Source organism: Lethenteron reissneri, chromosome 28 (genome assembly GCF_015708825.2).
Source record: "Lethenteron reissneri isolate LAM-NWPU_2019-01 chromosome 28, ASM1570882v1, whole genome shotgun sequence".
Taxonomy (NCBI): domain Eukaryota; kingdom Metazoa; phylum Chordata; class Hyperoartia; order Petromyzontiformes; family Petromyzontidae; genus Lethenteron; species Lethenteron reissneri.
This window is the reverse complement of record NC_083806.1, coordinates 10,731,128-10,757,080: the sequence shown is the minus strand read 5'-3', so window position 1 is coordinate 10,757,080 and position 25,953 is coordinate 10,731,128. Positions and strand designations below refer to the sequence as shown.

Here is a 25,953-nt window from a genome sequence, read left to right as displayed (position 1 = left end):
TCAGGCGACCGCCAGAGATGTTTACTCTCAAACACACAGCTCTGGTGCTGTATTAGTAGCGAATTGGCACGTTTTGTCTACGTGACAAGCCTTACCAATTGGCTGTGTACTGAAATGTACTCAGATTGTAGATGTGGTGCATTTACTAAATGTGCGCTGTACTAGTAACGAATTTGCACGTTTTGTTTACGTGACAAACCTTACCAATTGGCTGTGTCGGGTGGTGCCGGGTTTGACGACACATTTACGTGATCTAACAAAAACAATCCCCTGTATTATTGATTATATTGGTCGCGAAAGAGCTATGTGGTATTCACAAGAGCTTCACAGCTCATCCGATTTATTTATTGTTTTTTTTATTGTTTTACATTCATATTATTTTATTATTTCCCTTCTACGTGACTTTACCAAAAAGAACCAAGAATACATATACATCGTCTGCTTCTCATCACAAACTGGATCGATTCCTCCAGGAATCGATGTAGTGCGACGATCGCAAGAATCGATTCGACCGCTCGCTGATGACGTCAGCGCGGCTTCCGCCACGTGCTCCTCCGCAGCGGTGGCTCGGAGCTTGTACAGTAACGTGGACAGTACAAGACGCGTGGTCGGTGTAACTCTGTAGGGTGATCTCAGTCCTTCCTATCTTCACTTCTAAGCTCCTCTGTGCGCCTTGCCTCGAGACCCGCGTGTCCTCTACGGCCGGTGAGTGTCCCGCCACGATGCACGCACGCTGGCAGCAGCCTCCAACCCACACAGCTCGCTGGCGGGGGTTGTTGAGAGGGGTTTGGGAAGCGCTTGGGGGACTCGTTTGGTTAACATCGGTAGTCGCGTCGTCGTAGAGGTTGCTCACGGACAATGTTGATGCTGCCACCATCACCACGCCACCAACACACCACCGCCACCAACACCATCAGGCCAACACCACCACCACACCAACACCACCACGCCACCACCACCAACACGCCACCACCACATCATCACCAGGCCACCACCGCCGCCGTCACACGACCACCAGGCCACCACCGCCACACCAACACCGCTGCTACCACCACCACCCCGCCACCAACACCACCGCACCACCACCACCGCACCACCACCAGGCCACCACCACCACACCAACACCACCACTACACCACCACCAGGCCACCACTGCAACACCACCGCCGCCACCACCACCACCACGCCGCCAACACCACCAGGCCACCACCACCACTATAACCACCACCACACCAACACCACCACACCATCACCACCACTACACCACCACGCCACCACCACACATCGTCATCGCGTCCCATCGTCTGTCGGGTTCCATCGCGCCTTCCACAGAGGTTCGTGGTTTTGAATTCAGAGGCCGTCCCGGCTATTCGCACGTGTCAATGATAAGAGGTGGGCGGGGGTCTTGTGACGTAATTCGCAAGAGGTTAGACCTTTGCTGGCTTCGTGGTCCAAATTTAGCAAATTTCAAAATATTTCACAGAGCTACTGCATAAGGCGGGGAGTCCTCGCCCTCGGATTCCAACTTTTGTCAGGAGCCTCCTGACTTCGTGAGGCTTTCCTGAGCAAAGAATATTCAGAGCCTCCCCATCGGTGTGCCGAGACAAGCTTCGTCACCACCTCTTCCTTGAGACGTTTTACTTACACAGTCGATGTGGTCGTTCTACAAGGACCCCACTTATCATCACCACGAGCTGGGTGCTTGCACTTCCAATGCCTTGGACTCGCATGAGTGTCATCACTTATCAACAACTTGTTCTGCACCACGTCTTCAACACATCACTGTTGCATAAAATTCACAACTCCTCGATGTGACTTCATCATGGCATGAGATTCGTACACCATCTCATGGCATGAGATTCGTAGCACACAACGCATACACTTGGGTTAAAAGGCCAGACGCTCCTCTTCTACTCGTTCCTTGATTAAATTCCAATTATATTCTTGGTTCTTTCGGTAAACTAGGGAAACAACAACAAAAAAACAAGAATATGAATCCCTGCAGTCACGAAAGCTTTAAATCAAAATTTAAATTCCAATTGTCTAGCGAAATACATTACTGGTGCTTCATTCAGTCTCAACCAAAGTTGACCTTAAGTAACATCCCTCGTGGGTTAAAACCTTACACGTGTGGCTAACTTTATTTAGTGACATCCGCGTGATTTGTAATTTAAACCACTGGTTCTTTCGGTAAAGTCACGTAGAAGGGAAATAATAAAAATAAAACAATAAAATACAATTCTCACGACGTTTCGGCTACAACGCAAGCAGCCGTCCTCAGGTGAAGAACAGGTCTGTTGGGAAGACAGCGTCTGAATGAGACGCTGTCTTTCCGCCATTTAGATGCTGTCTTCCCGACAGACCTGTTCTTCACCCGAGGACGGCTGCTTGCGTTGTGGCCGAAACGTTGTGATAATTTCATTTTATTATGCTTTATTTGTATTATTTTATTATTTCCCTTCTACGTCACTTTATCGAAAGAACCAAGAAGATGAATCCCTGCAGTCACGAAAGAAGCTTTAAATCGAAATTTAAACCACTGGCTCTGAGATGCTGACAGCGGTGAACAAATGTCCCTCCCACCGTGGGCCACAGTCCGGCACAATTCGCTCAAAACTGGGTCAGAGTACACCCAGTGAACACGCGTGGAGTTCGAAGCCATGCTCATTTGGGCAGGAAGACAATGACCTGCCTCGAAACCTGCAGCAGCAATTGAGTGTTGCGAGCTCGCCTTAGCCGTGGCCTTTAACCGCGTGTCACCGTGATATTGCTTCATCCAGACCGCGGGGAGGAGCCGGAACCCAGGAGGAGGTGAAGATGGACATCGGTGCCCCCGTCAGAGGAAGGACAAAGCTGGAGGAGATCCTTGCAGGTAACGTTACCCGCTGCTCGGTGCCAGCGCCTCGTAACCATGGCGCTCGTTTTGTTAACCCCCCCCCCCCCTTTGTCAATTCGCTGCTGGATGGAGGGCCCCCCATGGCATGTCAGTCATGGGGTTTGTTCGAAACGCTTCGCCGCGCTGGGCGGCGCGAGTTGGCGAAGGGGAGAGGCGTTCAGTAGCCGTGTCGATATCGCTCCCCCACTGATGTTAGCCTTGGGCAGGAATCGAACTTCAGGAAGCCGTGCTGTTTGCGCCGGTCCGCTAAGTGCCGCGTCACCACTCTATAAGAGTAAACACGGGCACACGCTCCTAATTTACCCGAGCGGGACTCGCCGAGTCTGGCATACCTCGCCACACCGAGTCTCAAGACTCAGTCCTGTATTGGGATGTTTGGACAATTTCATAAATTCGTGTTCGGCTTGCGTGAAGAAGCTGGAGTGCCTGGAGGAAATCCATCCCATGGATGGGGGTGCAGTAATAAGGCTTTACACATTATTAAGAATCCATTGCTATTACTGCATTTGTTGGCCACCTCACAGCCAAAGCATAAAATATCTGGTAATCAATCTTGATTTGAAGCTTTCGTGACTGCAGGAATCCAGGTAATCCTTGGTAGTAGTCTCCCATCCAATTAGTAAACATTCTCACACCTGATTATTTGGTTCTTTCGGTTAAGTCACGTCTAAAGATAAAATAATAAATTAAATTAAATAATAGCATACGACGTTTCGATTGCAACACAAGCAATCATCATCAGGTATAATGAAATAGCGACATAAAATCTAACCAGAAAACTATGGACAGACATATTAGCAGACAGATATCACCAAGATACATAGAGGGAGCAACACAGGAACCAGAGAGGGGTGATCATCTCTGTGGGGTGGCCTTAAATAGACACGAAAGTTCTAAATTAAAATTAAGATTCTCACACCTCTTTTTGGTTCTTTCGGTAAAGTCACGTAGAAGGGAAATAATAAAAGAAAAAAAAGAAAACATGTTTTATTTTTCACGTAGAAGGGAAATAATAAAATAACAAAAGATGTTTTATGTGTATTATTTTATTATTTCCCTTCTACGTGACTTTACCAAAAGAACCAAGAAGATGAATCCCTGCAGTCACGAAAGCTTTAAATCGAAATTCTCACACCTGATTCGCTTCCAAGGGCTGATGAGATTGGGGGCATTCAGGCCGATTTGTTCATTTACAGCCTTCTTGCCAATCCACTGCTGGCTGAGTGTGTCCATTGGCTGTGTAGGTGACGGGTGTTATACTGCACGACACTGCTCAGGACACGTCCGGGTTATTTGGTCGTAGCATTTTCATTTCAGCACTTACCAATGTGGATTATTGGCACACTACAATATACAACCTTTCAGAAGTGGAAAATAACGTTGATGTAAAATATTGCCAAATCGTCAGTGGCACAGGGTCACTTGTGTACCAATGTATCAGTGTTATCGGGTTCTGAAGTTGCAGTTTATTGTTTTTCTGTTATGCTATGCTTCCCAGCAGGTCCCCTGGTGTTCTGCAGTAAAGTGGCCATACTGCAGGGCGGGCTGCTGCTGGCCGAGAGGCAGCTGAGGCCAAAGCGTCTTGAAGAGATGGACAAGGCCGACTGGAGCACCATCCGCGACGCCATGCAGGGCATCGCCAATGAAGTCTGCTCCTCTCCGGAGCACTCCGACATCAAGAAGATCCATTGGAAGAAAAAGATCTTGGCTCTGCTGTGGATGAAGATGCTCCGGATGTCCTCGCACTGCAAAACACACAATGACGGTCTCCAACTCGATGACGATGACGATGATTCTGAGAGCGATCTGTTTTTCCCCATAAATCACATGATGCCCTTGATAAATCGGACGTTTCTGTTTGAGCTGGTGAAAGACCTTCAGGCTGCAGCTGAATTCGCCCAGCTTATGAATCTCCTGCCGGCTGACGTGTGCGCTCACGAGACGAAGCATTTTGTAGCCCATGTTCTCAAGGACGCAGCGGAGGCAGACGTCGCATTGCTGCTTGATGTGTGGAGAGGCATTCTTCTGCACGCGGGTTGCAAGAAGCCCGAGGGGGAGCTGGAGAAAGCATTTCAAGACAACCTGAAACCAGCGAGCCCTGAATCGGTAGACATCTGTCCAGCTGCCAAACGGCCTAAAAAGGACAATGATTGTGGTGTAGTGTTGGAGAAAGATGTAGGAGCGTCTTCTGTTGCATTAGTGTCAAAACCCATCGCTTCTAACTCTAATGATATTCCAGCATATTTTATAGAAAGCCTCTTTAAAATTGCAGGGAAGATCATCGCACCGGTCCACAGATACGAGGCTCTCGCAAATTTCGCCGATACATTATTTAAGTCTGCCTTGCACCAAAAGGGTCTTGACCTGTGTGGTTTGCCGGTCGAAGAGTACGTGGACAAAGTCGGCGTGCTGCTGCATCTCAGAGGTTTCAAAATGAGCAGAGACCATAACAGCACGGTGGAACAGGTCCGGGAAGTCGAGAATGAGGTCTATAACAACCATTCTGGTGGGGTGCTGAGACTGGATGTGTGCCAGCTTGACCGTTACTTTAAGTCTTTTTGCGAACTTCTGGAGGCCTGGAAGGAGGGACTCTGTGCAATACAAGAGGACCAGCCTGTAGCCAGTCGGGCAGCTGTTGAGTCATACCGTATGGTGGACAGTTTGAGGCGCCTGTGTTCAGTCATGTCGCTAAACGAGAGTGTTTCTGAAGATCCGGTGACCACAAGTGACGTGATCTCTTTCGAGACATTGCCTCTGAGCGGCATTCTTGCTCGGCTTGAGCCCACGCATACGTGGCAAGTCCCCGACAACGTGCAGCTGCTTGTCGCCACGTGCATGGTCGACAGGAAGATGCGCAGGCACCAGGACGTCTGCGAGTTGATGATCGCTCGCGTCGACTGGGCAATCAAAGAAGAACGGTGGATGCAGTGCTTGAAAAAAAACATTTCACGACTGAACACGCCACAACTCGTCTTGGCTTTGGCGAAAACCTTCGCCAAAGTCATTGCGCAGCTCAAGGGAGGGCTCGCGAGCGAGAGCTTGCTGCTGCTGAAAGCAAAGAGGCTGAAGGAGTTGCTCCTGAGTACTTTTTCCGCACTGGCCCCAGCGGGACGTAACGAAGTCCTGCGCACGGTGGTGGAGGAGACGGGCGGTGACGGTTTGGGAGTTGAGCGGTTGGACGCTTTGGCAGAGGACTTTGCCATGGACATGAACCTGGTGTTCAACTGCATCACGGACACGAGCTCTGGAGACGGACTTTCACGAGCCATTTGCACCGTGGGTACGGCCGCCCTCCTGGCTCCACGTGCCACCGTCAATGAGATTTGTCGTCAGGCCGTAACGAATGTCGGAGCACCCTCGATTATGGCGCAAGTTCTGCTGGGACTTCCTGCTTTGGCTGTGCCTGTTAAAAACTCCAGAGGGGACAGTCTCAGCATGCTTTTGGACTGTCTCTCGACTCGAACGTTAGGGCAGCTCTCGACTGAAAAGGAAGAGCGACAGTTTGTGGAGTTTTTGCGCGCCCTCACGCTTTCACCACAACAGTCCAGTGATCCACTGATTTCTCCAGCTGAAATTCTCAATACCTTTGTCCTCCCGTATTTGCAGGAGCAGGGCAGCATTTTGGAATTCGCTCTTAATATCTTTAGCCAAATTTTGAATATTGAAGGGGTCACTAAAAGTGACCAGAAAATTGAGCCATTGGCTCTTGGTGGTGGTGGTCGTGATGATACCGAAACGATTACCAATGTCCAGCAAACTGTAATTCCCTCTAGTGTTGTATCAAGCAGTCAGTTTTCTGAGTTACCTGTCAATGCTGCCCACCCGCAGACAAAATCCTGTGTCCAGCACTGGCTGATGGACTGCTCGCCATTCCCAATCATTACGTGTCTCAGCCAGCAGCTGGAACGCCGCAAGGTTTGCCGTTGCCCCGATGGCTTGCAGACGGGCGAAGGTGAGCATGCGGCGATGGAGATAAAAAGCCAGCTCATGGAGGTGCTGGCTCAGGTTTGTGCGATCGTGCAGAATGCCATGAGTGTGGAGACCACGGACTGGGTGCGCTCTGTGGACTGGCTGGAACACAGCGTTGCTTCGATGGATTGGTCCGTTCGCTTGCACCTGCTGCCCATCCTGTCCCCGCAGCGCAAGGCGTGCGCTCCAGAAGTCCTATTCGGCGTGTGCAAGCTTCCCGATGGTCAGTGGGAGCGATGCCGCAGCGAAGACTCATCGGCGTACGGCCCGGGAACGGGCCTGCTGGCCTGGATCGAGTGCTGCCGTGTAAGCGACGGGCTCGCCGAACAGATGATCAAATGCCTGCACGTCGACCAGACGCAGCCTGAGGATGTGAACCTGTTCAGCAAGGGCTTTCTGCTGGTCGTGACGCAGATCCTGCCCGAGTGCACGCTCACCGAGTGGCGGCGCGTGGTGAGGGTGATGTGCCGCCTGCTCGAAGCCAGGGTCCTCCACGTCCCCGTCACGCTGGAGTACGTGCAGTTCCTGCCGCTGACCGACCTGCGACCCTTCTCGGTGGCGCTGCGGGTCTCTCAGCTCCTGCTGCGTGTCTTCCAGCTGCTGTGCGGCTCGAGCTGCGCCGGGTGGCTCTCCCACGCCGGCTGGGCACACGCTGTGAGCCTGGCTGCCAGCACCTTCGTGGACATGATGCGAGAGTTTGGAACACGGAGGAGTAACGCCGCCCCGAGAGGCAAAGCGAAGCACGCCGAACGCGCAGCGGCAAACGACCTATCCATGGCAGTGCCTGCCGAACAGAAGATTGGGCAGAAGAAAGCCAAAGGGAAAGTGAAAGTTGAAGTCGACGCGAAAAGTAAAGACGGTAAAGCACAAGGCAGAGTCTCTGTGGAAACAGAAACCTGTGAAGGTGTTGCTGGAGTGTCCGCACCGGAGGGAATCGGCTTCGCTGCCTGTCAGCTCTTCTGCCATGCGCTGCACATCATGGCCATGGTGAAGATTGACCACTGCGAGTCGCTGTTCTTAGCCGCCCTGGAGATTTTGTCCACAGTCGCGGGGGCACGCGGGGCAGCCGATAGCTCGTGCAGTATCCTGGAGCAAGCCAACCAGAAGCAATTCCTGGAAGCCATCGCAGAGAACGCAGCTGTCCCAGAGCACCGTGCCACCCTGCTGCAGAAGATCTCCCAGCTTTGAGTTACCAAGTTCCGCACTTGCAGCGTTTGTTGCAACAACAAAAAAACACTTCCCTTCGTTAGTCCTCTGCCCAAGGACAGGTCTTGAGCTTGTGTCATTTCTTCCTTCAAGTTGCCAAGCAGGATTCCTTTTCTGCCTCGTGGTTTCTTTCCCAACATTGTTGCTTCGGGAAGATTCCTTCATTGAGCTTCACCACTAAGAATGTGCCCATCTCTTGCATTTCCTGAATGGTTGTAATTCTCAACCGCCTGCTCTAGATTAACCTAATTTACTATTTCTTCTTGCTGGAACCCTAAACAGAAATGTAAACATTGATACGTATTGTATAAAAGCAGTAAGTTTTGTATATTGTACTTTGATTTGTTATTGTGCAAAGAGGTTTGTGTTTGTACATTTTTAAACCGCAGTTCCTGAAGTGAAGTATCTGTTTAAAGGTTTTTTTTTCAAACGTGGATTACAAATCTGTTTTAATTTGCCTTATTTTCTCTACACACCATGTTTTGCAGTTGTACATTTTGTAGTTAACAAAAAATAAACGCCTCACCTGCCTGTTGCACTCGTGCAAGTATTTTGAGCTTGCGGCACTTGGAGGCGTCACCTCCAATCGTAACGTAGCACCAAGGAATCTGCGCGGCACGGCTTGGGATGTTTTTGCCGCTACTCTTAGGGTATTCGATTCGTTCATTTGGTTCGCCCGTTGAAGCCTTTGCCACGTTACACTGCATCTTAGGAATCCTAAGCATGGTCTGGTTTGACTTGGGCAGATTTCAGTGGAGCGACCAGTGCTTGAATACACTGAAATTGTTTTCTTAAGCCATTATCAGGAGTCGTATTATTAACACGTTCCTGCCTTAGCACTTGCATCGGGGCTGGCTTTCTGCTGGACGCATGTCGTGCTAAACGCCTCCCGAACACGGCAAGGGACGGACGCCGTGTTTCATCCCCAATATGTAACGGGAAACTTCTCCTCCCTGTTTCCTACAGCCAAACCTTTTTTGTAATCGCTATTTCAAAACTTTTTTTTTAGTCGCTATTTCATTTTGTTTGCACTTGTGCTTGCAAATACAGCTTTTGCGTGTCTCAGTTCATGTAGACGTGAAGAGCTTCCCTTTGATATAAACATTATACTTTGTATATCCTGTGCAGATGAAGAAGAGGTGCAGCATTCATGTGACAGCTGGCAGGTTGTTCTTAGGACAATCGCTGTTTAATTAAATAGTGCTTACCTATGCCCGTGTTGGCAGCCAGCCTTCGTGTCTAAAGGCCAAACGAGGTGAAAGCCAAAACATTAGAAGTGGATGTTGTGCCGTGACTGCCACGCTGCACGGGACCAAAGGGCAATGCGATGTGGAATGTGGAAATGCTGCTGCCAGATCTAGGGGGGGATTTAAGCCTCTAGATCAATGGTTCTTAACCTATACCGCAGCCTTTCACCCCTTTGTTTCTCAATCGTAAACAAAATGTATGTTAATAAATACATAGGTTCGATTAAACACAGAAGGTGTACTTACGTAACCGTGCATAAGTTGTGTTTTCGATTATTTACCTTCTAAAAAAAGCTGGCCACGTCTCATTACCCCCATAAAGGGCATCTCGCACCTCCAGGGAATGTATGATGCACCTCAGGTTAGGGTTAGCCTGGTTATGGTTAACCTGGTTAAGGTTAACCCGGGGTTCAGAACCTAGAGCAGCAGCAGTCAGGGCCGGATTGAGGTTCTTGTAGGGCCTTGGCATTTCTGTTCATCACTGGAGGCCAACTACTCCCGCTGGCACTCGGTTGTTTCACGCGTACTTCGCCGCTGGACAGATGTCTCCGGTCAACCAAATGACAACGCTTTTGTCTTCCCATGCACTGCTCTCTGTTGAGAATGAGATCGTGCGAAAAACACCATTTGAAGATGTTATTTGCTAATTTTTCAATCACAAAAATCTTGAAAAAGTTAATCTCCAGTGGTTAATTTATCTCACCTTATGAAAGAAAAAATATAATTGACTTTACTCTGCCTCTTTGTATATACATTGTGGCAATCCTTGCTATGTATACGTATATTTAGTCAAGAAGAAGATATCTTGGTAAAAAAAAAATTCATCCCAACCAAAATAAACATGGTCAAAATTAGTTTTCGTAGGACCTAGGCACTGGCCACTGTGGTCTATTGGATAATACGGCCCTGGCGAGTGAATAGGTGGGTGGCTGGGTGAGTGGATGGCTGAATGGGTGAGTGGATGGATGGGTGAGTGGATGGCTGGCTGGCTGGATGGCTGGGTGGATGGATGGCTGGGTGAGTGGGTGGGTGGCTGGGTGAGTGGGTGGCTGGGTGGGTGGATAGCTGGGTGGGTGGATGGCTGAATGGGTGAGTGGGTGAGTGGATGGATGGTGAGTGGATGGCTGGGTGGGTGGATGGCTGGGTGAGTGGATGGCTGGGTGGGTGGATGGATGGATGGATGGCTGGGTGGGTGGATGGATGGCTGGGTGAGTGGGTGGCTGGGTGAGTGGGTGGCTGCGTGAGTGGGTGGCTGGGTGAGTGGGTGAGTGGATGGGTGGGTGAGTGGGTGGCTGGGTGAGTGGATGGATGGCTGGGTGAGTGGGTGGCTGGGTGAGTGGGTGGCTGGGTGAGTGGGTGGCTGCGTGAGTGGGTGAGTGGATGGATGGCTGGGTGAGTGGGTGGCTGGTTGAGTGGGTGAGTGGGTGGTTGGGCGAGTGGGTGGCTGGGTGAGTGGGTGGCTGGGTGAGTGGGTGGTTGGGCGAGTGGGTGAGTGAGTAGGCGCTAGGCACAGTGCCTACTGTGGCCTATTGGGTAATACGAGCCCTGATGAAGCGGTCCCAGAGCCGTTGTCCGCATACCAGGCGAGGTAGTTAACATCCTTGGCACCGCGGCGCATTGCTACTGCGATAAAGCACTGAGGTTCTCACGTTAACAAAGAATAATCCGGCCAACTGGCTCAACGGTTAACACCGTTTTGTAACAAATACAACAAAATAAACTTGTAATTGTGTTTAATGCAAACTCATTATAATACGTGTGCTGCTGTTATGTAAATTACCGTAGTAATGTTTGTGTTTATATTGCATAAACTGTATGTGAAGGGTTGTGGTGAGACAGTTTAAACGATAAACTAAGGCAAAAGTCAACCTGTCAACCCCTTATCAGTGCCTAGCTTACTACAGACCAACCCAGACCTTATCGGTCATCCCGTGCCCCTTATGAATCGCAAAGTTCATCCTACAAAGTCCCATCACAAGGGAGAAACCCAAACAAATAGACAAAACACTTGTCTTAGTGAAACGGCTGTACGCCGTATGGACCTGAAAACTCAAATTTCCCTGATATGAGAATAGGTTTTTCATTGTTTTCTGGCAACAAAACGTGTGTTAATATGTTAAAACACCAAACTGAAACCTTTTACAAGAAATCATGTCTGCACTAACCACAATGCTTCAGTCAGAATGCAAAAAAAACTGATAATATTTGCATTGTTCTTGAAACTGATTGGTCCACACCAGAGACCGCTTTCTTTTGAGCCTCGTCTCAATTGGTGCTAGACCAGAGGACGCCAAAAAGCGTTCAACAGCCCAAAACACGTTCCTTCGGAGTGGGCAGGTAGGAACATGGTTGGACAGCGCATTCGTGCACGACAGCCAGACAACTCATACCTGGTGGGCAGTGTGGAAGCTGTTACTACCTGTATAAGTGTAGTGTATCGTGTCGTGCAGTGGCGGCTCCTGCAAAATCTCTCAGGGGGGGCAAATGTCTGGATGATTGATAAGGATAAGGTCCACCCATGCAATGAATAAATTAACAGCTTAAGCATGTAGAGGCAACTTCACTTCTTTAATATTAATGAAAAATAAAGTGACTCTTACAATACATCTTGTTTGTTTATATACTCACTATTATAACAAACCACTCAAGTTTATTTTATTAAAGATTCCACTAGGTGGCGATAAATTATATTGTTGGATGAAACGTGCTTACGTATGATGACGTTAGCACGTATGATGACGTAAGCACGTTAGTGCATGCCCTCCCGGAAGCCATAGAGAATGCATTGGAGCGCCCGCCGTTCGAAAAAAACATCTTTGAATGTAAGTCTATGGGGCCACTCGGGGCGATTCTCAGCCGGAGTGAAATCGCCCAAAAAGAGGCGGTACTCCACAGAACGTGACATGGCGCTGATTGGACTATATCCAGAGGCTGACAGTGATGGCTAGCGTGACTCTGTGGTTGAATGACATTGGTGGTGCGTCGCCCAATCGCCCGAATGAAGAAACCGCCCCTGGTGTCGTGTATAGTGTAGTGTGTAGGTTAAACGTTGAGTTTTATAAGGGCACCACGGGGTGACCCACCCAGCCCCCTCCCCTTGCTTAGGCCCCTCCCATTACCCCCCTCCCTTAGGCCCCTCCCCTGACCAACCCCCCATATCCTTAGGCCCCTCCTCTGAACCCCCCCCACCCCTCAGGCCCCTTTCATGACTCCCCCATTCCTTAGGCCCCTCTCCTGACCCTCCTCCCTTAGGCACCTCCCCTCTCCGTACCCGGCAGTAGGTCTCCACCAATCAAAAAGCTGTTTGTAAGGTCTCCACCAATCAAAGAGCTGTGTGTATTATATATTTATTTATGCACGACAGACAGACAGTCAGACAGACAGACAATTAATCCCTGGTGGGCAGTGTGGAACATTGTTCCTACCTGTATAAAATGCCACCATCAGAGTAATGAGAGCTCGGGGTGAGCAGCTACATCATGGGACCTCCTTGAGGTCTCAAAGGAGGTCTCCTTAGCAGCAGTGGCATTCGGAGACTTCCCCTCCACCTCGTTTCTCTCCGCCTGATGAAGGCCGCTTGTGTTGCTATGGAAAAATACTCTTAGGTTTTTTTCGGTAAAGTCACGTTGGTAAAAAATAAAAATTATAGAAATAATATTACAAATAAAAAAATAATAGAAATAATAATAGAAATAAAATTATTTTATTTATATTATTATTTCTATTATTTTATTTCTATTACTAAAATAATTATTTTATTTCTATTCTGATTTCTATTATTTAATTTCTATTAAAATTTTTATTTTATTTTTTACCCACGTGACTTTACCGAAAAAACCTAAGAGTATGAATCCTTGCAGTCACGAAAGCTTCAAATATAAAATTGCTATGGAAACGTCGTGGATTTTTTGCTTTTATTTTTAATAAAAAAATGTTTTTATTTTTTATTTTCAACCTACGTGACTTTACCGAAAGAACCAAGAATCAGTACTAAAATGTTATCTGTAAGCAGTTTACAATAATAATACAAAATTAACCGGAGGTAGAAACCTCGACACTGGCACCACAAGTGGCGGGTGGGCGTGGTCCTTGCGCAAGCCTCACGTGACCAGGGATGCGCGGTGCATCACGGGAAACGGCCATCTGAGTTTGAAGCCAGAGAAGCGAGAGAAGAGGTGAGACGAGGCGAGGTGAGGGGAGAGGAGAGACGAGGTGAGGGTAGCGGTGAGGGTAGAGGCAAGGGGAGAGGGGAGGGGAGAGACGAGGTGAGGGTAGAGGCGAGGTGAGGGGAGATGAGAGGTGAGGGTAGCGGTGAGGGTAGCGGTGAGGGTAGAGGCAAGGGGAGAGGGGAGGGGAGAGACGAGGTGAGGGTAGAGGCGAGGTGAGGGGAGATGAGAGGTGAGGGTAGCGGTGAGGGTAGCGGTGAGGGTAGCGGTGAGGGTAGCGGTGAGGGTAGAGGCAAGGGGAGAGGGGAGGGGAGAGACGAGGTGAGGGTAGAGGCGAGGTGAGGGGAGATGTGAGGGGAGAGGAGAGGTGAGGGTAGCGGTGAGGAGAGGAAAGAGGTGAGGGGAGACGAGGTGAGGGTAGAGGCGAGGTGAGGAGAGGGGAACGGCGAGCAGAGAGGCGAGGTGAGGGTAGCGATGAGGGGAGGTGAGAGGCGAGGCGAGGTGAGACGTGGGTAGAGGTGAGGAGAGAGATGAGGGTAGAGGTGAGGGGAGAGGAGAGAGGCGAGGAGAGAGGTGAGCGGAGAGGTGGGATAGCGGTGAGGGTAGAGGCAAGGGGAGAGGTGAGGAGAGGTGAGAGGAGGGGAGAGGGGAGGTGAGGAGAGGGGAGAGCCGAGGGGAGAGTTGAGGAGAGAGGTGAGGTGAGGGGAGGAGAGGTGAGGTGAGACGTGGGGAGAGGTGAGGAGAGAGGTGAGGGTCGAGGCGAGGTGAAGAGAGACGAAAGTGTCGATGAAGAAGTAGGAAAAAGCAGACTGAGAAATGGAGCGGGTAACGAGGTGAGTCGAGTTTAAGATACGAGACGGCGGAGTGAAGAGGAGGAGGAGACTTTTACAAGTTCAGGAGGATGAGGAGGTGGGGGACGCCAGAGATGCGTTGAAACGAGACGGCACCGACACGCGGCAGTGATCGAGTGAACACAGAGATTACACAAAGATGAGACGAGGTGAAGAGTGAAGAGGTGGTGTAGGTGGTGGTGGTGTAGGAGGTGATGATGATGGTGGTGGTGTTGTAGGTGGTGGTGTTGTAGGTGGTGGAGGAGGTGATGATGATGGTGGTGGAGGTGTAGGTGGTGGTGATGGTGTAGGTGGTGGAGGAGGTGATGATGATGGTGGTGGTGGTGGTGATGATGGTGGTGGTGGTGTAGGTGGTGGTGTAGGAGGTGGTGTAGGAGTTGGTGATGGTGGTGGTGGTGTAGGAGGTGGTGGTGTAGGAGGTGGTGATGATGGTGTAGGTGGTGGTGGTGGTGTAGGTGGTGGTGATGATGATGGCGCTGCTGCTGGAGGCGCTGCTGTCCACAGGGGCGCTGTTTCTCCGCGTGTACGAGGCCGCGTGCTTCGTGCTCGAGCTGCACTTCGCCCTCGTCTCGGCGCTGCTGCAGACGCTGCGCCTGCTGCTCGGCCTCCCCGGGGCCGCCCTCGGCCTCGTCTCCTCCGGGGCCGCGGGCCTCCTCACGGCCTCCTGCCGCGCCGCGTGCGGAGGCCTCGCGCTGCTGCGCGGCCTCGGCCTCGACTGCCTCGGCGCTTTGATGGCCTTGCCCGGGGCGACGGCGGAGGCCGCACTCGCCGCGGGCCGCCTGCCGGCCTCGGCCGCCCTCGGGCTCGCCGGGGGGTTCCGCGCGGCCGTCGAGGCCCTCGGCAACGCGGGAGCGGCGTTCGTGGCCGCCGTGGGGTCCACGGGGTCCGCGGTGGGGGGCGCCGTGGTGGCCACGGGGTCCGTCGTGACAAACGCGGTGGAGGCCACGGCGAGCGGGGCCATCGCGTCGGCGATGAGCGCCGTGGGTGCCGTCACGGACACGCTGAGCGGGGCCGTCGCCGCCACTGGGGGTGCATTCGCGACCCTGCTGAACGCGGCAGGGTCGGTCATCGGGTGGTCGGTGGAGGTCGCCGCGGGCTCCGTCGCGTACACGCTGGGCCTCGCCACAGGTGCCCTGGGAGCCACTTCAGCTGTCGCGACGGCCTCCCTCTCAGCCGCCGTGGACTTTTGGCTCTTCGCGCTGCGGTTGCCGCTCCGTCTGCTGACGATTTCGTTCGGCGCCGTGGCGACGGCCGTCACGCTGCAGGGGCTCTTCGTGAGCGTGGCGCTGATCGGCCTCAGCGTCTGGTACCTGAGCCCGCAGCCGCGGAGGCGGGCGGCGGTCTACGCACGCGTGCCACGGCCACGGCTCCGGCTATCCGCGGCGTTGCGCGTTGCCTTTGCGAACCTGACGGGGCTGATCCGCACGGCGCTGCGGCGGACAGCCCAGGGCAGACACCGCCAGCGGCTCGATGTCTACCCGGCCCCGGTGCCGGCACGGATCGACGCTCTGCGCCCGGAGCCACTCCCGGAGCCACTCCCGACGGAGCCGGTGCCGGACGAGCAGCACGAGGCGGAGGAGGCGGCGGCGGCCGTCGCGGCTCACGAGCGGCTGCGAGGTGAAGCCGCGCGGAATGGCAGCGGCGAGGCCGCGGTCGTGAGGCAGCAGCCGTGGGAGCAGCAGGAGTTTCCACGGCAGGAGGAGGACGAGGAGGATGATAATCACAAGAGCTGCGTAATTTGCCAGGACCAGCCCAAGGGAACGGTGCTGCTGCCTTGTCGTCACCTGTGCCTGTGCAGCGCGTGCGCGCGTACCATCATGCGTGGACCATTCAACCAGCAGAAGTGCCCTCTGTGCCGGAAAATGATCGTCCACACCATGGATGTGTTTATGTAGCAGATCTGGGGTCAGTTCTAATGACAATTACGCAATGGAGTTTAACAATTGCTTTTGTGGGTGGCAATTCGTTTTTGAATTGCACGATAACAGTTGTAATTGACCCCGAGGTCGCTCCCTCTCTCTCACCCACCGTCTTACCAGAGCAATGTGAAGTCACGCCTGGCTTGGGGTCGTCACTGGAGAGGGCACCTCGACCGATCTTTGCCGAGCATTCCAAACTGAGCATCCGCTAATGTGAAAAGGTGTCCACGTCGTGAAAGATGGACTATGAACTCCGAGGTCTTTGGGACCACTTTTGGTGGGCACGCGTGGGGTTTTGTTAAATCTTACAGCCAGCGACTGATGGCACACCGCCGGTGAGGCAAAAGAGACCCCGAGGGTAGCAGCTCCTGCAGCTAGTTGCCCCCCTCAAGGAATTTTCTCCAATTAATAGATCACATTTTTGTCCAAACAGTGCTTCCCTTGGGTTTCATTTGCTGACATTAAGGGATTGCGCACTTTTTTTCGTTTAGCGTTAGGGGGTTTGGATTATAGGTTAGATTCTTGGGGTTTTGAGTTTTGGGTTATGTTTATTAGCCACTAAAACTGCATTTTTTTGCCACAAATTTGTAGGGACATAATTTCAAAAGACTGATTTTTTTGCCATGCATGATATCTTGGCCAGTTTTAAAATGAGCAGTTTTCTTTTTTAAAGTGTCGTTGAACGTGTGCGCCGGACTGCGTTTTTGCACGCGCGTCTTTTATCACTGGATCGTTGATGTGTGAAATGCTACTGTGCCCGGTGCGGTGCACTAATGTGCTGTCGAACAGCAGTGCACGATTTGCTTAATTGCGGACAACTGGAGTTTTTTTGTTGTTGTTGTAGCCCGTGTTGCCCATGGGAAATCGGCTCGATGCAAGCTTGCTGCATGCACATGGGCTGCATATTTGTTGGAGCCAAATTAAACTTAACTGAAGTAAAAATATAAATGTTAATTGAAACAAATTCTCAAGAAAACAATTGGCTAAATCTTGATTTGAAGCTTTCGTGACTGCAGGAATCCATACTCGTTGATTCTTTCGGTAAAGTCACGTAGGTAATAAAATAAAACAAAAAATTATACATCACGACGTTTCGATCGCAACACAAGCGGTCGTCCTCGCTGGTTCTACTGCTGGATTATTTTTTTTTCCTCCTGAGGACGACCGCTTGTGTTGCGATCGAAACGTCGTTATATTTATTTTCTACCTACGTGACTTTACCAAAAGAACCAAAGAGTATGGCTAAATCTTGCGTGAGCGTTCTTATTTTTTTGATATTACCTTTTGACTTCTACAACAAAAAGTTGCTTAGGGTCTGCAAAGGATTGTTGTATTCCATAGGCAGTCACGTAAAGCAACAACATAAGCGGGGGCAGTACAAGGTTGATGGTTTTTGTGCTGGGTTCTAGACCATATTCAGTATTCTCACAGGGGACAGCTGTGGAGGGCACCACGTGGCGAGTTGTTAGCGATTTCGCCTGGTACACAGGAGGTTGTGGGTTCCATCCCGACCATGACGCCTGCTGTATATTTGGAGTTTGCATGTTTCTCTCTCCATGGTCGTGTGGATTTTTCTCCGGGTCCTCTGGTTTTCCCTCCACATTTTGAAACGTGCGTTTAGGGGATTTGGCTGCTATAAATATCCACGTGGTGACGAGCCGCTTCGTTGTGCTATCATTTGTGGCCAGGTCGCTTATGAAAAATACCTATATGGCCTTACCTGGAAAAATAAAACAAAGTTTAGTTAAGTGTATGGGATTCTCCCTTGTTATGAATTCTCGGCACAGCAGGGTATGCATTTGTCTTCCTGCTCCACATTCACCTCTTCATCCTAGCCAGCCCATCCTCCACCGACTCTTTAGGCCCTGTTAGGGGGATGCCCAATGAGTAGCAAACACAGCCCCAAGGTTCTAGATTTGAAGCTTTCGTGACTGCAAGGATTCATACTCTTAGGTTTTTTTGGTAAAGTCACGTAGGTAAAAAATAATAATAAAATAAAATAATAATTAATCACGACGTTTCGGAGGCAACTCCATCTTCAGGTGGGACCGTCACAGCTAAATTTACTGTATCAAGTGATACACATCAAGTGATACACTTGATACAGTAAATTTAGCTGTGACTGGTCCCACCTGAAGACGGAGACTTGTGTTGCCTCCGAAACGTCGTGATTTATTATAATTTTATTTTATTATTATTTTTCCCCTACGTGACTTTACCGAAAAAGCCTAAGAGTACAGCCCAAAGGCTTTTATAACGATAGCGGCAGTTTTTTGCCCAATGCTTGCAAAATATGTGGAAGCAGGCAATGCACAGATGCGCCTGTAATTAGCTCTGCAATGTTTTGTCTGACTTAAGCTCCTCACACGATTAGTGGTACAGTCGAAGCTGGATATAAACACACGCGACCTTGGAGCAAGGCCCCACATGTCTTTATGCTTATATCAGAAGCGGCAATTCACCCCCCCCCCTGCCACCACCAGTGTTATCCAAGCATGTGTTGCTTATATCAGAATTGTGCTTATATAAGGTGTCAATCTTGATTTGAAGCTTTCGTGACTGCAGGAATCCATACTCTTTGGTTCTTTCGGTAAAGTCACGTAGGTAGAAAATAAAATAAATCACGACGTTTTGGGCGCAACACAAGCGTCCGTCATCAGATTGTGTTGTGCCCGAAACGTCGTAATTTATTTAATTTTATACCAACGTGACTTAACCGAAAGAACCAAAGAGTATATAAGGTGTGTTTATATCCAATTTTTTTATGCATTGTGTGACAGTCCAAGTGGACTTAACAGCAATTGTTCCGTTAAATTGTTTTGGTGTATGCCACGTGTGAACAGAATGTGCCGTTGTAAGGAACTGCGTCCGGTCACGTTGTGAAATGGATGTTCTTTTTAGGTCTGTCGAACAATTTGGCCTTGTTGGGACGGTCGTCCGCACTGAAGTACAACATTGCGTACCCACCTCGCTACCGAAATGTGTCGGCGGAAACGTTTAACAACGTTGGATATGTGTGAATATCGATAGAAAACGATAGTTGCGCTAAACACAATTTTCATTGTTGGACAAAATATGAATCGCGTTCTGCTTCGAACTTGGAAACATCCTCTGATGTGCTTTAGAAGTAAGCAAATGTACACGAGATTAAGACGTCTGTGAGAGTATAGCAAAATTAACTGTCACGCCTTGCACAAATACTGCCCTATGTGTGGTGTGGTGGTTGATTGGGTTATAGTTGGAAATGCAACGTACTATACCGTATGTTCATTTTCCCAAGTTTATAATAGCTAAACATAATAGGGTACAATATTTTGCGCATGGCAATCGTTTCGATCACCATTATTGACACTTTACCATTTAAAATCGAAATTGTGAATGCCACGTCACATTACACATTTACGTTCGATCCCCACTGCATACAGTATTGGGGTTCTATAAAGCTGCCTATGACCATATGTATGTATGTTGAACTTTATCACCTGGAATACGCCGAATCTCGACAGATTGAGCCCTGGGTCCGTGCTACGCCTGGATGGACGACCACCATGCTCGACACAGGCGTTGCAGCCTCCTTGTAAGGCAACGTTTTCAGCAGAGGGCAGTGCAGCCAATTGTTGTATTGTAATATGCACCCAATATCTGAGCAGCTCACCTTCAATCCACACTGACTCGCGCAGTGAAGTATGGGCGATTAATCTTCCACAATGGTGTTGGTGAGGCCCTCGTCCAGCAGTGGACTGACGAAGGGGCTGTACATGTGCAGGCCGACCATGTTCTCCAGATTAACAGGCGCACCAGGGGGCCACACATTGAGTACGTACGCATGGAGGGGGAGGGGGGGTTAACACAAATGTGTACGCTTGTGTTTGGGGAGGTCTACTGACAATGTACGCATAGGAAACGGGGTGGGGGGGGGGTGAAGCCTCGATAATAATTTGTCTACATTGGCCTTCAAATGAGCCACAGTTCAGTGTCTCCAGCTGTCAGACAACAAGTCCTGCCGGGAGAAGTGGGACTGTGGGAGAGGTGTCACTCGTGTGCCACCGTGGCCCTGACTGCAGCTATCACGCAGCTCAGCAAACAAGTGGCCCAGGTACGCGACTTAATTATTTAATGCAGCTGGCGGTGGACTGTCTGTTTGCTTAAACACGTTAATAATATTAATCCTTTGTCGTTTCTGCGTGGATTAAATATCGGCTGTTCTACAGGATTGGGGGGGGGGGGTGCGTCAAGCTTACGTACGCACGCATGTGGGGGGGGGGGGGTCAAGTTTTGACATTGCCAACCTACTAATTGAATGGCCCCCAGAAAGTAAGAGACGACCCCAAATTTTGGGTCATGGTTCCAAAAAACCATATGAGTAAATACGGTGTGCAGTTAAATGTGAAGTGACATTGCATATAGATTTTGAGAATCGCGGTTTGCTATGTGTGAAAGTAGCGTAAAGTGCAGATGTTGCATTGCTTTATAAATGTGCGAGGCAATGCCGGTCAAATCGAATACTGTACAAGCAGAATTCTGTGCTGTGTCCACATGTAAATAAGAATAAAGAGTCGTATTTTTATACAGAGTTTGTGAACATTCAGTAGCAGTGAAACATTTTCTCTCCAGTCACTTGCAAAGATCCATTCATCGGACTTGTCACGTCACATGTCAGAATCTGAATATTTATTTTGATTGCCAGAGGAATCTGATGAGCTATGAAGCTCTTTCACAGATGTCCCGTGAGGCCGAGTGGGACATGGACTGAGCAACGTGTGGCTGAATGGCACGTGGAGTGTGGCGTAGAGGCAGTGTAACATTGAGTGGTTATGTCGACATGAGTTGGCGTATGGACGTCGTGGATGGTGGTTCGTGTCGAGGCTCTGGCTGTGTGAGTGGAGGCTGTTAGTTTGTGTTGAAGCCGTGGGTGAGTTAGTGACCAGTCTGGGTTCGTCTTCAGACCGCCTTATCTTATTGTTAGCAACTCGACAGTTCTCTAATGTGTTTTCGGGTTGTTGCCCATGTATGTTGAACTTCTTTCGCACCGTACATAGCTAGCCGTGTTATATATTTATGTATTACATATGTTTTTTAAAAATGTTACCAGGTAAGGTCCACTGAGCTTTTTATATCTTGTTCAGAAACGACGTGGCCACAAATTATAGATGAAATGGCTCATCATCACGTGGAAATGTATTGCAGCCAAATACTCGTGATGTTGATTCTAACTGTGGAGGAAAAAAACCGGAGGGCCCGGAGAAAAATCCACGCGAACATGGGGATCGACACGTAAACTCCAAATATACAGCAGCAGCAGGCGTCAGGGGGTCGGGATCGAACCCACGTCCTCCTGTATACCAGGAGAGGTAGTTAACATCTCTTAGCCACCATGACAATGATGAGAGAGACACACAAACTCCAAATGTACAGCAGGCTTCAGGGTCGGGATCGAACCCACGACCTGTATATCAGGCGAGGGAGTTAACATCTCCTAGCCACCGTGACGATGATGAGAGAGACATGCAAACTCCAAATATACAGCAGGCTTCAGGGTCAGGATCGAACCCACGACCTCCTGTACACCAGGCGAGGAAGTTAACATCTCGCCACCGTGATGAGAGACACGCAAACTCCAAAAATACAACAGGCGTCAGGGTCGGGATCGAACCCACGACCTCCTGTATATCAGGCGAGGTAGTCAACATCTATCCACCGTGATGATGATGATGATGAGAGAGACATGCAAACTCAAAATATACAGCAGGCTTCAGGGTCAGGATCGAACCCACGACCTCCTGTATACCAGGCGAGGTAGTTAACATCTCCTAGCCACCACGGGGGACAATCGGAGGTGCCAGGGGGTTGTGCCGCGTTGTCCCCCCCCGATGTCTTTTCTCGGCGTGCCGAAGAAGATGCTCCTCGTCAGCACAGCGAGGTACGAAATGTCAAGACGACATCGCGCGGCGTTCAGGCAAAGCACATCCTTGTACTCATCATCCTCGCGCAGAGGTGTTGTGAAATAGCACTTGACAATTGGAAAACGAGTAATCGTTTCCACGTTTTATTTCGCCTACATCATAGCAAAGCCGATTTATACACAACTGTTAAAGGGGCCTCATTTGCACGAAGCCAACACGCATCCGAAAAAAGAATTTTTTAAAGAAAAATCCCCGCGTCTTACCAAATATTTTGTGATGAAAGTGCAGTGTTATGCATCTGCAACGCATAATCTATCAAACACGTACTTAAGTTTCCCACCAAAAGCATGAATACAAATGAATGTCTTAACAAGGACAATAAAACATTGCATAGCATTTGTATAAATTGTCAACTTTTAAATTAAAAACACTTAACGGCATTTCCACTAAACGGTTTTACATTTGATCCTTATGGCGGTACCCCGGGGCGCCAAATAATACAAATTGGCCGAGGCAATTCAATATTTTATTTCTGGGACACTATTTTTCTCCAGGGGTGTGCTTCACTCCGCGACAGGGGCACCAATCAATCCGAAATCAGGTGCCACTCCGCGATGTCGAAACGCCAAACATCAGCATAAAAAAATCCGTTATCGAGAAATTAAACTTTGAATAGTGCATCGTGTACAGCTCGTCGAGATGAGTCGATTGCCACATCGCTGACCATCAGACTAAAGATGACTGCATCACAGACATTATGCGAGAGCCAGGGTACTGCCATAAGGTTCAATTCATCTGTTGAATATCCAACGTTTAGTCACAGCTGATTGATGTCAATTGGCACAATCAGAATGTAAAAAAAATATTGAAACGGTTTGTTAGAATGCAAAATTATCACTCGCGAGATTTACCCTGTGACAACACGTGCAGCGTTTTCATGAAATGAAGGAAGCACTTTGAAAAACGATTGTGAACAAAATTCTGTAATTCGCGATTGACAGCATATTTACACCGAGTTAAGATGCTCAACAATTTTCTCATGCGGATGGAGCTCAATGTATGGATAAACTTTTTTAAAAATCCAGCAAATTCATAGTTATTATATAGTCTGAAGGCCTTACACATCTAACGCACACTGCCCAATGTGACCAACGTGAAGAGGACCGATCGGGTGAATGAACAGCAACCATTTGCCACGTTGATAATGATAGCAATCAATCTCCAAGTTTCACAAGAGAGGAGACCCGCAAGGATGACATTTTTTGCACCCCCCCCCCCCATCCGAGCCCTATAAGCACAGATAATAGCACCTCCAGCAATATTAAACGATTCAAATAAATCTTTCACCAATGCCAGCCGGGTCGAATCACTTATGCAAGAATCAGTTTGCGATTAAACTCATTGCAATGTTCACGGCGAAAAATCTATAGCGACTTCAGATTTCAAATGTATGACGCCAATTCTATGCTGTAGCAGCTGTAGATTGCAAATACACAATGGGGAAAAAGTGAATTTTGACCAAATAATCAACTCATTGAACTGCAAAAGGAAACAGTTACTCCCATCTCAGCAATGCACAGGCCGATGTTAATCCTCGTCTCAATGATCCAATAGATATGTCAAAGGGCACGGTGATTAAACTGGCGATATTTGTCCCACGCAGTCTCTGATGGGGCAAGTGACGAGTCTGTGGGTCTAAGCTGGTTGGTATTGCCACTGCAGGTAGACGTTGACCTCCCTGGGACCGTGTGGAGGCTGTGGGTCTAAGTTGGTTGGTATTGCCACTGCAGGTAGACGTTGAACCTACCTGGGACCGTGTGGAGGCTGTGGGTCTAAGTTGGTTGGTATTGTCACTGCAGGTAGACGTTGAACCTACCTGGGACCGTGTGGAGGCTGTGGGTCTAAGTTGGTTGGTATTGTCACTGCAGGTAGACGTTGAACCTACCTGGGACCGTGTGGAGGCTGTGGGTCTAAGTTGGTTGGTATTGCCACTGCAGGTAGACGTTGACCTCCCTGGGACCGTGGAGGCTGTGGGTCTAAGTTGGTTGGTATTGCCACTGCAGGTAGACGTTGAACCTACCTGGGACCGTGTGGAGGCTGTGGGTCTAAGTTGGTTGGCATTGTCACTGCAGGTAGACGTTGAACCTACCTGGGACCGTGTGGAGGCTGTGGGTTGACGTTGACTCTGGGGTTGTGCTCGAGGTCGTGGGGTCAGTGTTGCGTGTTAGCAGCGCATAATTAACATGGCTCGCAAAAAAACGAATCGGTAAAAGTTCGGCAGTTACATGCACAGACCGTATGACGTTCCGACACCACGTGACATCATCCAGATGTTAGGTGGCTAGCCGGCACACGCCACTGTTAGTATACAGCCTGCCTGTAAACAGATAATTCTACCATGCCAGGCATGCGGCTGCCACCAGGACGACTACCTGGTTGCAGCTTGGAGCGTTACAGACATGTTAAGCAACATGCAGCAAGCACCATGTTGGGGAGGGATTATATGAAACAGGTTTTGGATCCTAGGAACCATTTTCCCTGCATGAACGATCAACAGCACCCCTCTTGCCCACTGACAACACGTGAACGGTGCAGCATGCCGCCCTCAACATCGTACAACGCCACTGCCCTTGTTACTACTCATCATCCACGTGCTCATGTAGGTCCGGCCTAGCCTGTCACTCAGCTCGCTTCCCTCCACCACCCACCCACCCTTCCCAAATTCATCAGCAGCATGAAATCAAAACACGTTTGCCTGGCCCGACTGCCTTACAATAAATCAGCCGTGATTGTCCACCAAAGCATTGTACGATTTTGTTTTATTTCATCGAGCTGGGCAATCAGATGCCCAGTTATTTTCGGCTCTGCCAGTGTGCGTCAGCCTTCCAAAGACTTACATTCACTCCTTCTCAGCAGAGTACATTTGATGACAATTGTAATAAAATGTGCAGGTTGTGGTTATATAGTATGTTGGAATATCTTAACATAAACGCATTTTTACACATGGGGACACATCAGTGTTGACAAAAAAAAGAACCGAATGTTAATACATGCGCCGTGTCAAATATACCATTGTCCTGCACTTTCCAATTTACGTTTTACACCAATGCTTGCACCCCGGTATATTTCCGTGCAAATATCAATGTTCATAATTCTAAAACAAAGCTCCAACCCAGCCTGCCGAAAATGTGTTCGTTGTAAAAGTTGGAATATTACGTAACTTGCAAAACACTATAAACCCAATAAAACTCAAAAAAAGGCAGAAACACATGTTTAATTTTTTTAAACAAGCAAACATGATATTTAACTTTAAAAAAGTCCTTATTTCACTACCAACATGAAAAATAAATCTCTATGCCCACCCCCGTTTGACAATAGCCACAGACACGGGATGCAAAAGCATTTTCACAGAGTGCAAACATGAAAAAATCCAGTGCGCTCCCCCAGACCACCGAAGAACTTGCGAGGGATGTTACGTTCGAATGAGTGGTGGTGGTGGTGGGGGTTGGCACCAGTGGTAAATTCACCATCGCTGGACAACTGGGAAATGTGCGGTGCAGTGCCTTGCCTCAACCTCCTAACAAAACGCGTGGAGGAACTCCCTCTGCCCTTTTGGGCAAATACGGACACGGGCGGCCACCGTTTGAGCCACACCGCCACGTTGCTTTTGGAGCCGGCTACCAGTTGTAGCCCTGAGGCGTCGGCTTGTCGTCCTTGCTGCTCTCCAGTGAGAAGGGGGGGATTCGGGTGTCAAACTGCGAGCTGTCCGGCTTTTCGAAGCGGAAGGTGCCCCTGG

At 49.5% G+C, this 25,953-nt stretch overlaps 3 protein-coding genes across 7 annotated transcripts in view; 2 read left to right on the top strand and 1 right to left on the bottom strand.

The window, feature by feature from the left end:
- Positions 1 to 364: 364 nt before the first annotated feature.
- GEMIN4 (gem nuclear organelle associated protein 4) lies at positions 365 to 9,405 on the top strand. 2 transcript variants are annotated; one of them, XM_061562094.1, is made up of 3 exons: positions 365 to 705; positions 2,781 to 2,872; positions 4,398 to 9,405. In XM_061562094.1, exons 2-3 carry the CDS (start codon positions 2,818 to 2,820, stop codon positions 8,051 to 8,053), a joined length of 3,711 nt encoding a protein of 1,236 aa, XP_061418078.1. In that variant the 5' UTR covers positions 365 to 705; positions 2,781 to 2,817; the 3' UTR covers positions 8,054 to 9,405. The 2 variants fall into 2 exon arrangements, with proteins under 2 accessions (XP_061418078.1, XP_061418077.1); XM_061562093.1 differs by having other exon boundaries at positions 4,395 to 9,405.
- A 4,066-nt stretch (positions 9,406 to 13,471) lies between these two features.
- On the top strand, positions 13,472 to 17,374 carry RNF26 (ring finger protein 26). Of its 3 annotated transcripts, none has more exons than XM_061562124.1 (2): positions 13,472 to 13,493; positions 14,773 to 17,374. In XM_061562124.1, exon 2 carries the CDS (start codon positions 14,800 to 14,802, stop codon positions 16,228 to 16,230), a length of 1,431 nt encoding a protein of 476 aa, XP_061418108.1. In that variant the 5' UTR covers positions 13,472 to 13,493; positions 14,773 to 14,799; the 3' UTR covers positions 16,231 to 17,374. The 3 variants fall into 3 exon arrangements, with proteins under 3 accessions (XP_061418108.1, XP_061418109.1, XP_061418107.1); XM_061562125.1 differs by having other exon boundaries at positions 13,479 to 13,493; positions 14,791 to 17,374; XM_061562123.1 differs by lacking the exon at positions 13,472 to 13,493 and adding an exon at positions 13,946 to 13,968 and having other exon boundaries at positions 14,218 to 17,374.
- A 7,583-nt stretch (positions 17,375 to 24,957) lies between these two features.
- The window catches only part of POLDIP2 (DNA polymerase delta interacting protein 2), a 30,029-nt gene continuing 29,033 nt past the window's right edge, over positions 24,958 to 25,953 (bottom strand). For both annotated transcript variants that reach the window (XM_061562143.1, XM_061562145.1), the window contains exon 11: positions 24,958 to 25,949. In XM_061562143.1, coding sequence (XP_061418127.1) covers positions 25,835 to 25,949 — 115 coding nt within the window. In that variant the 3' untranslated portion in view covers positions 24,958 to 25,834. The remainder of the gene's footprint in view (positions 25,950 to 25,953) is intronic.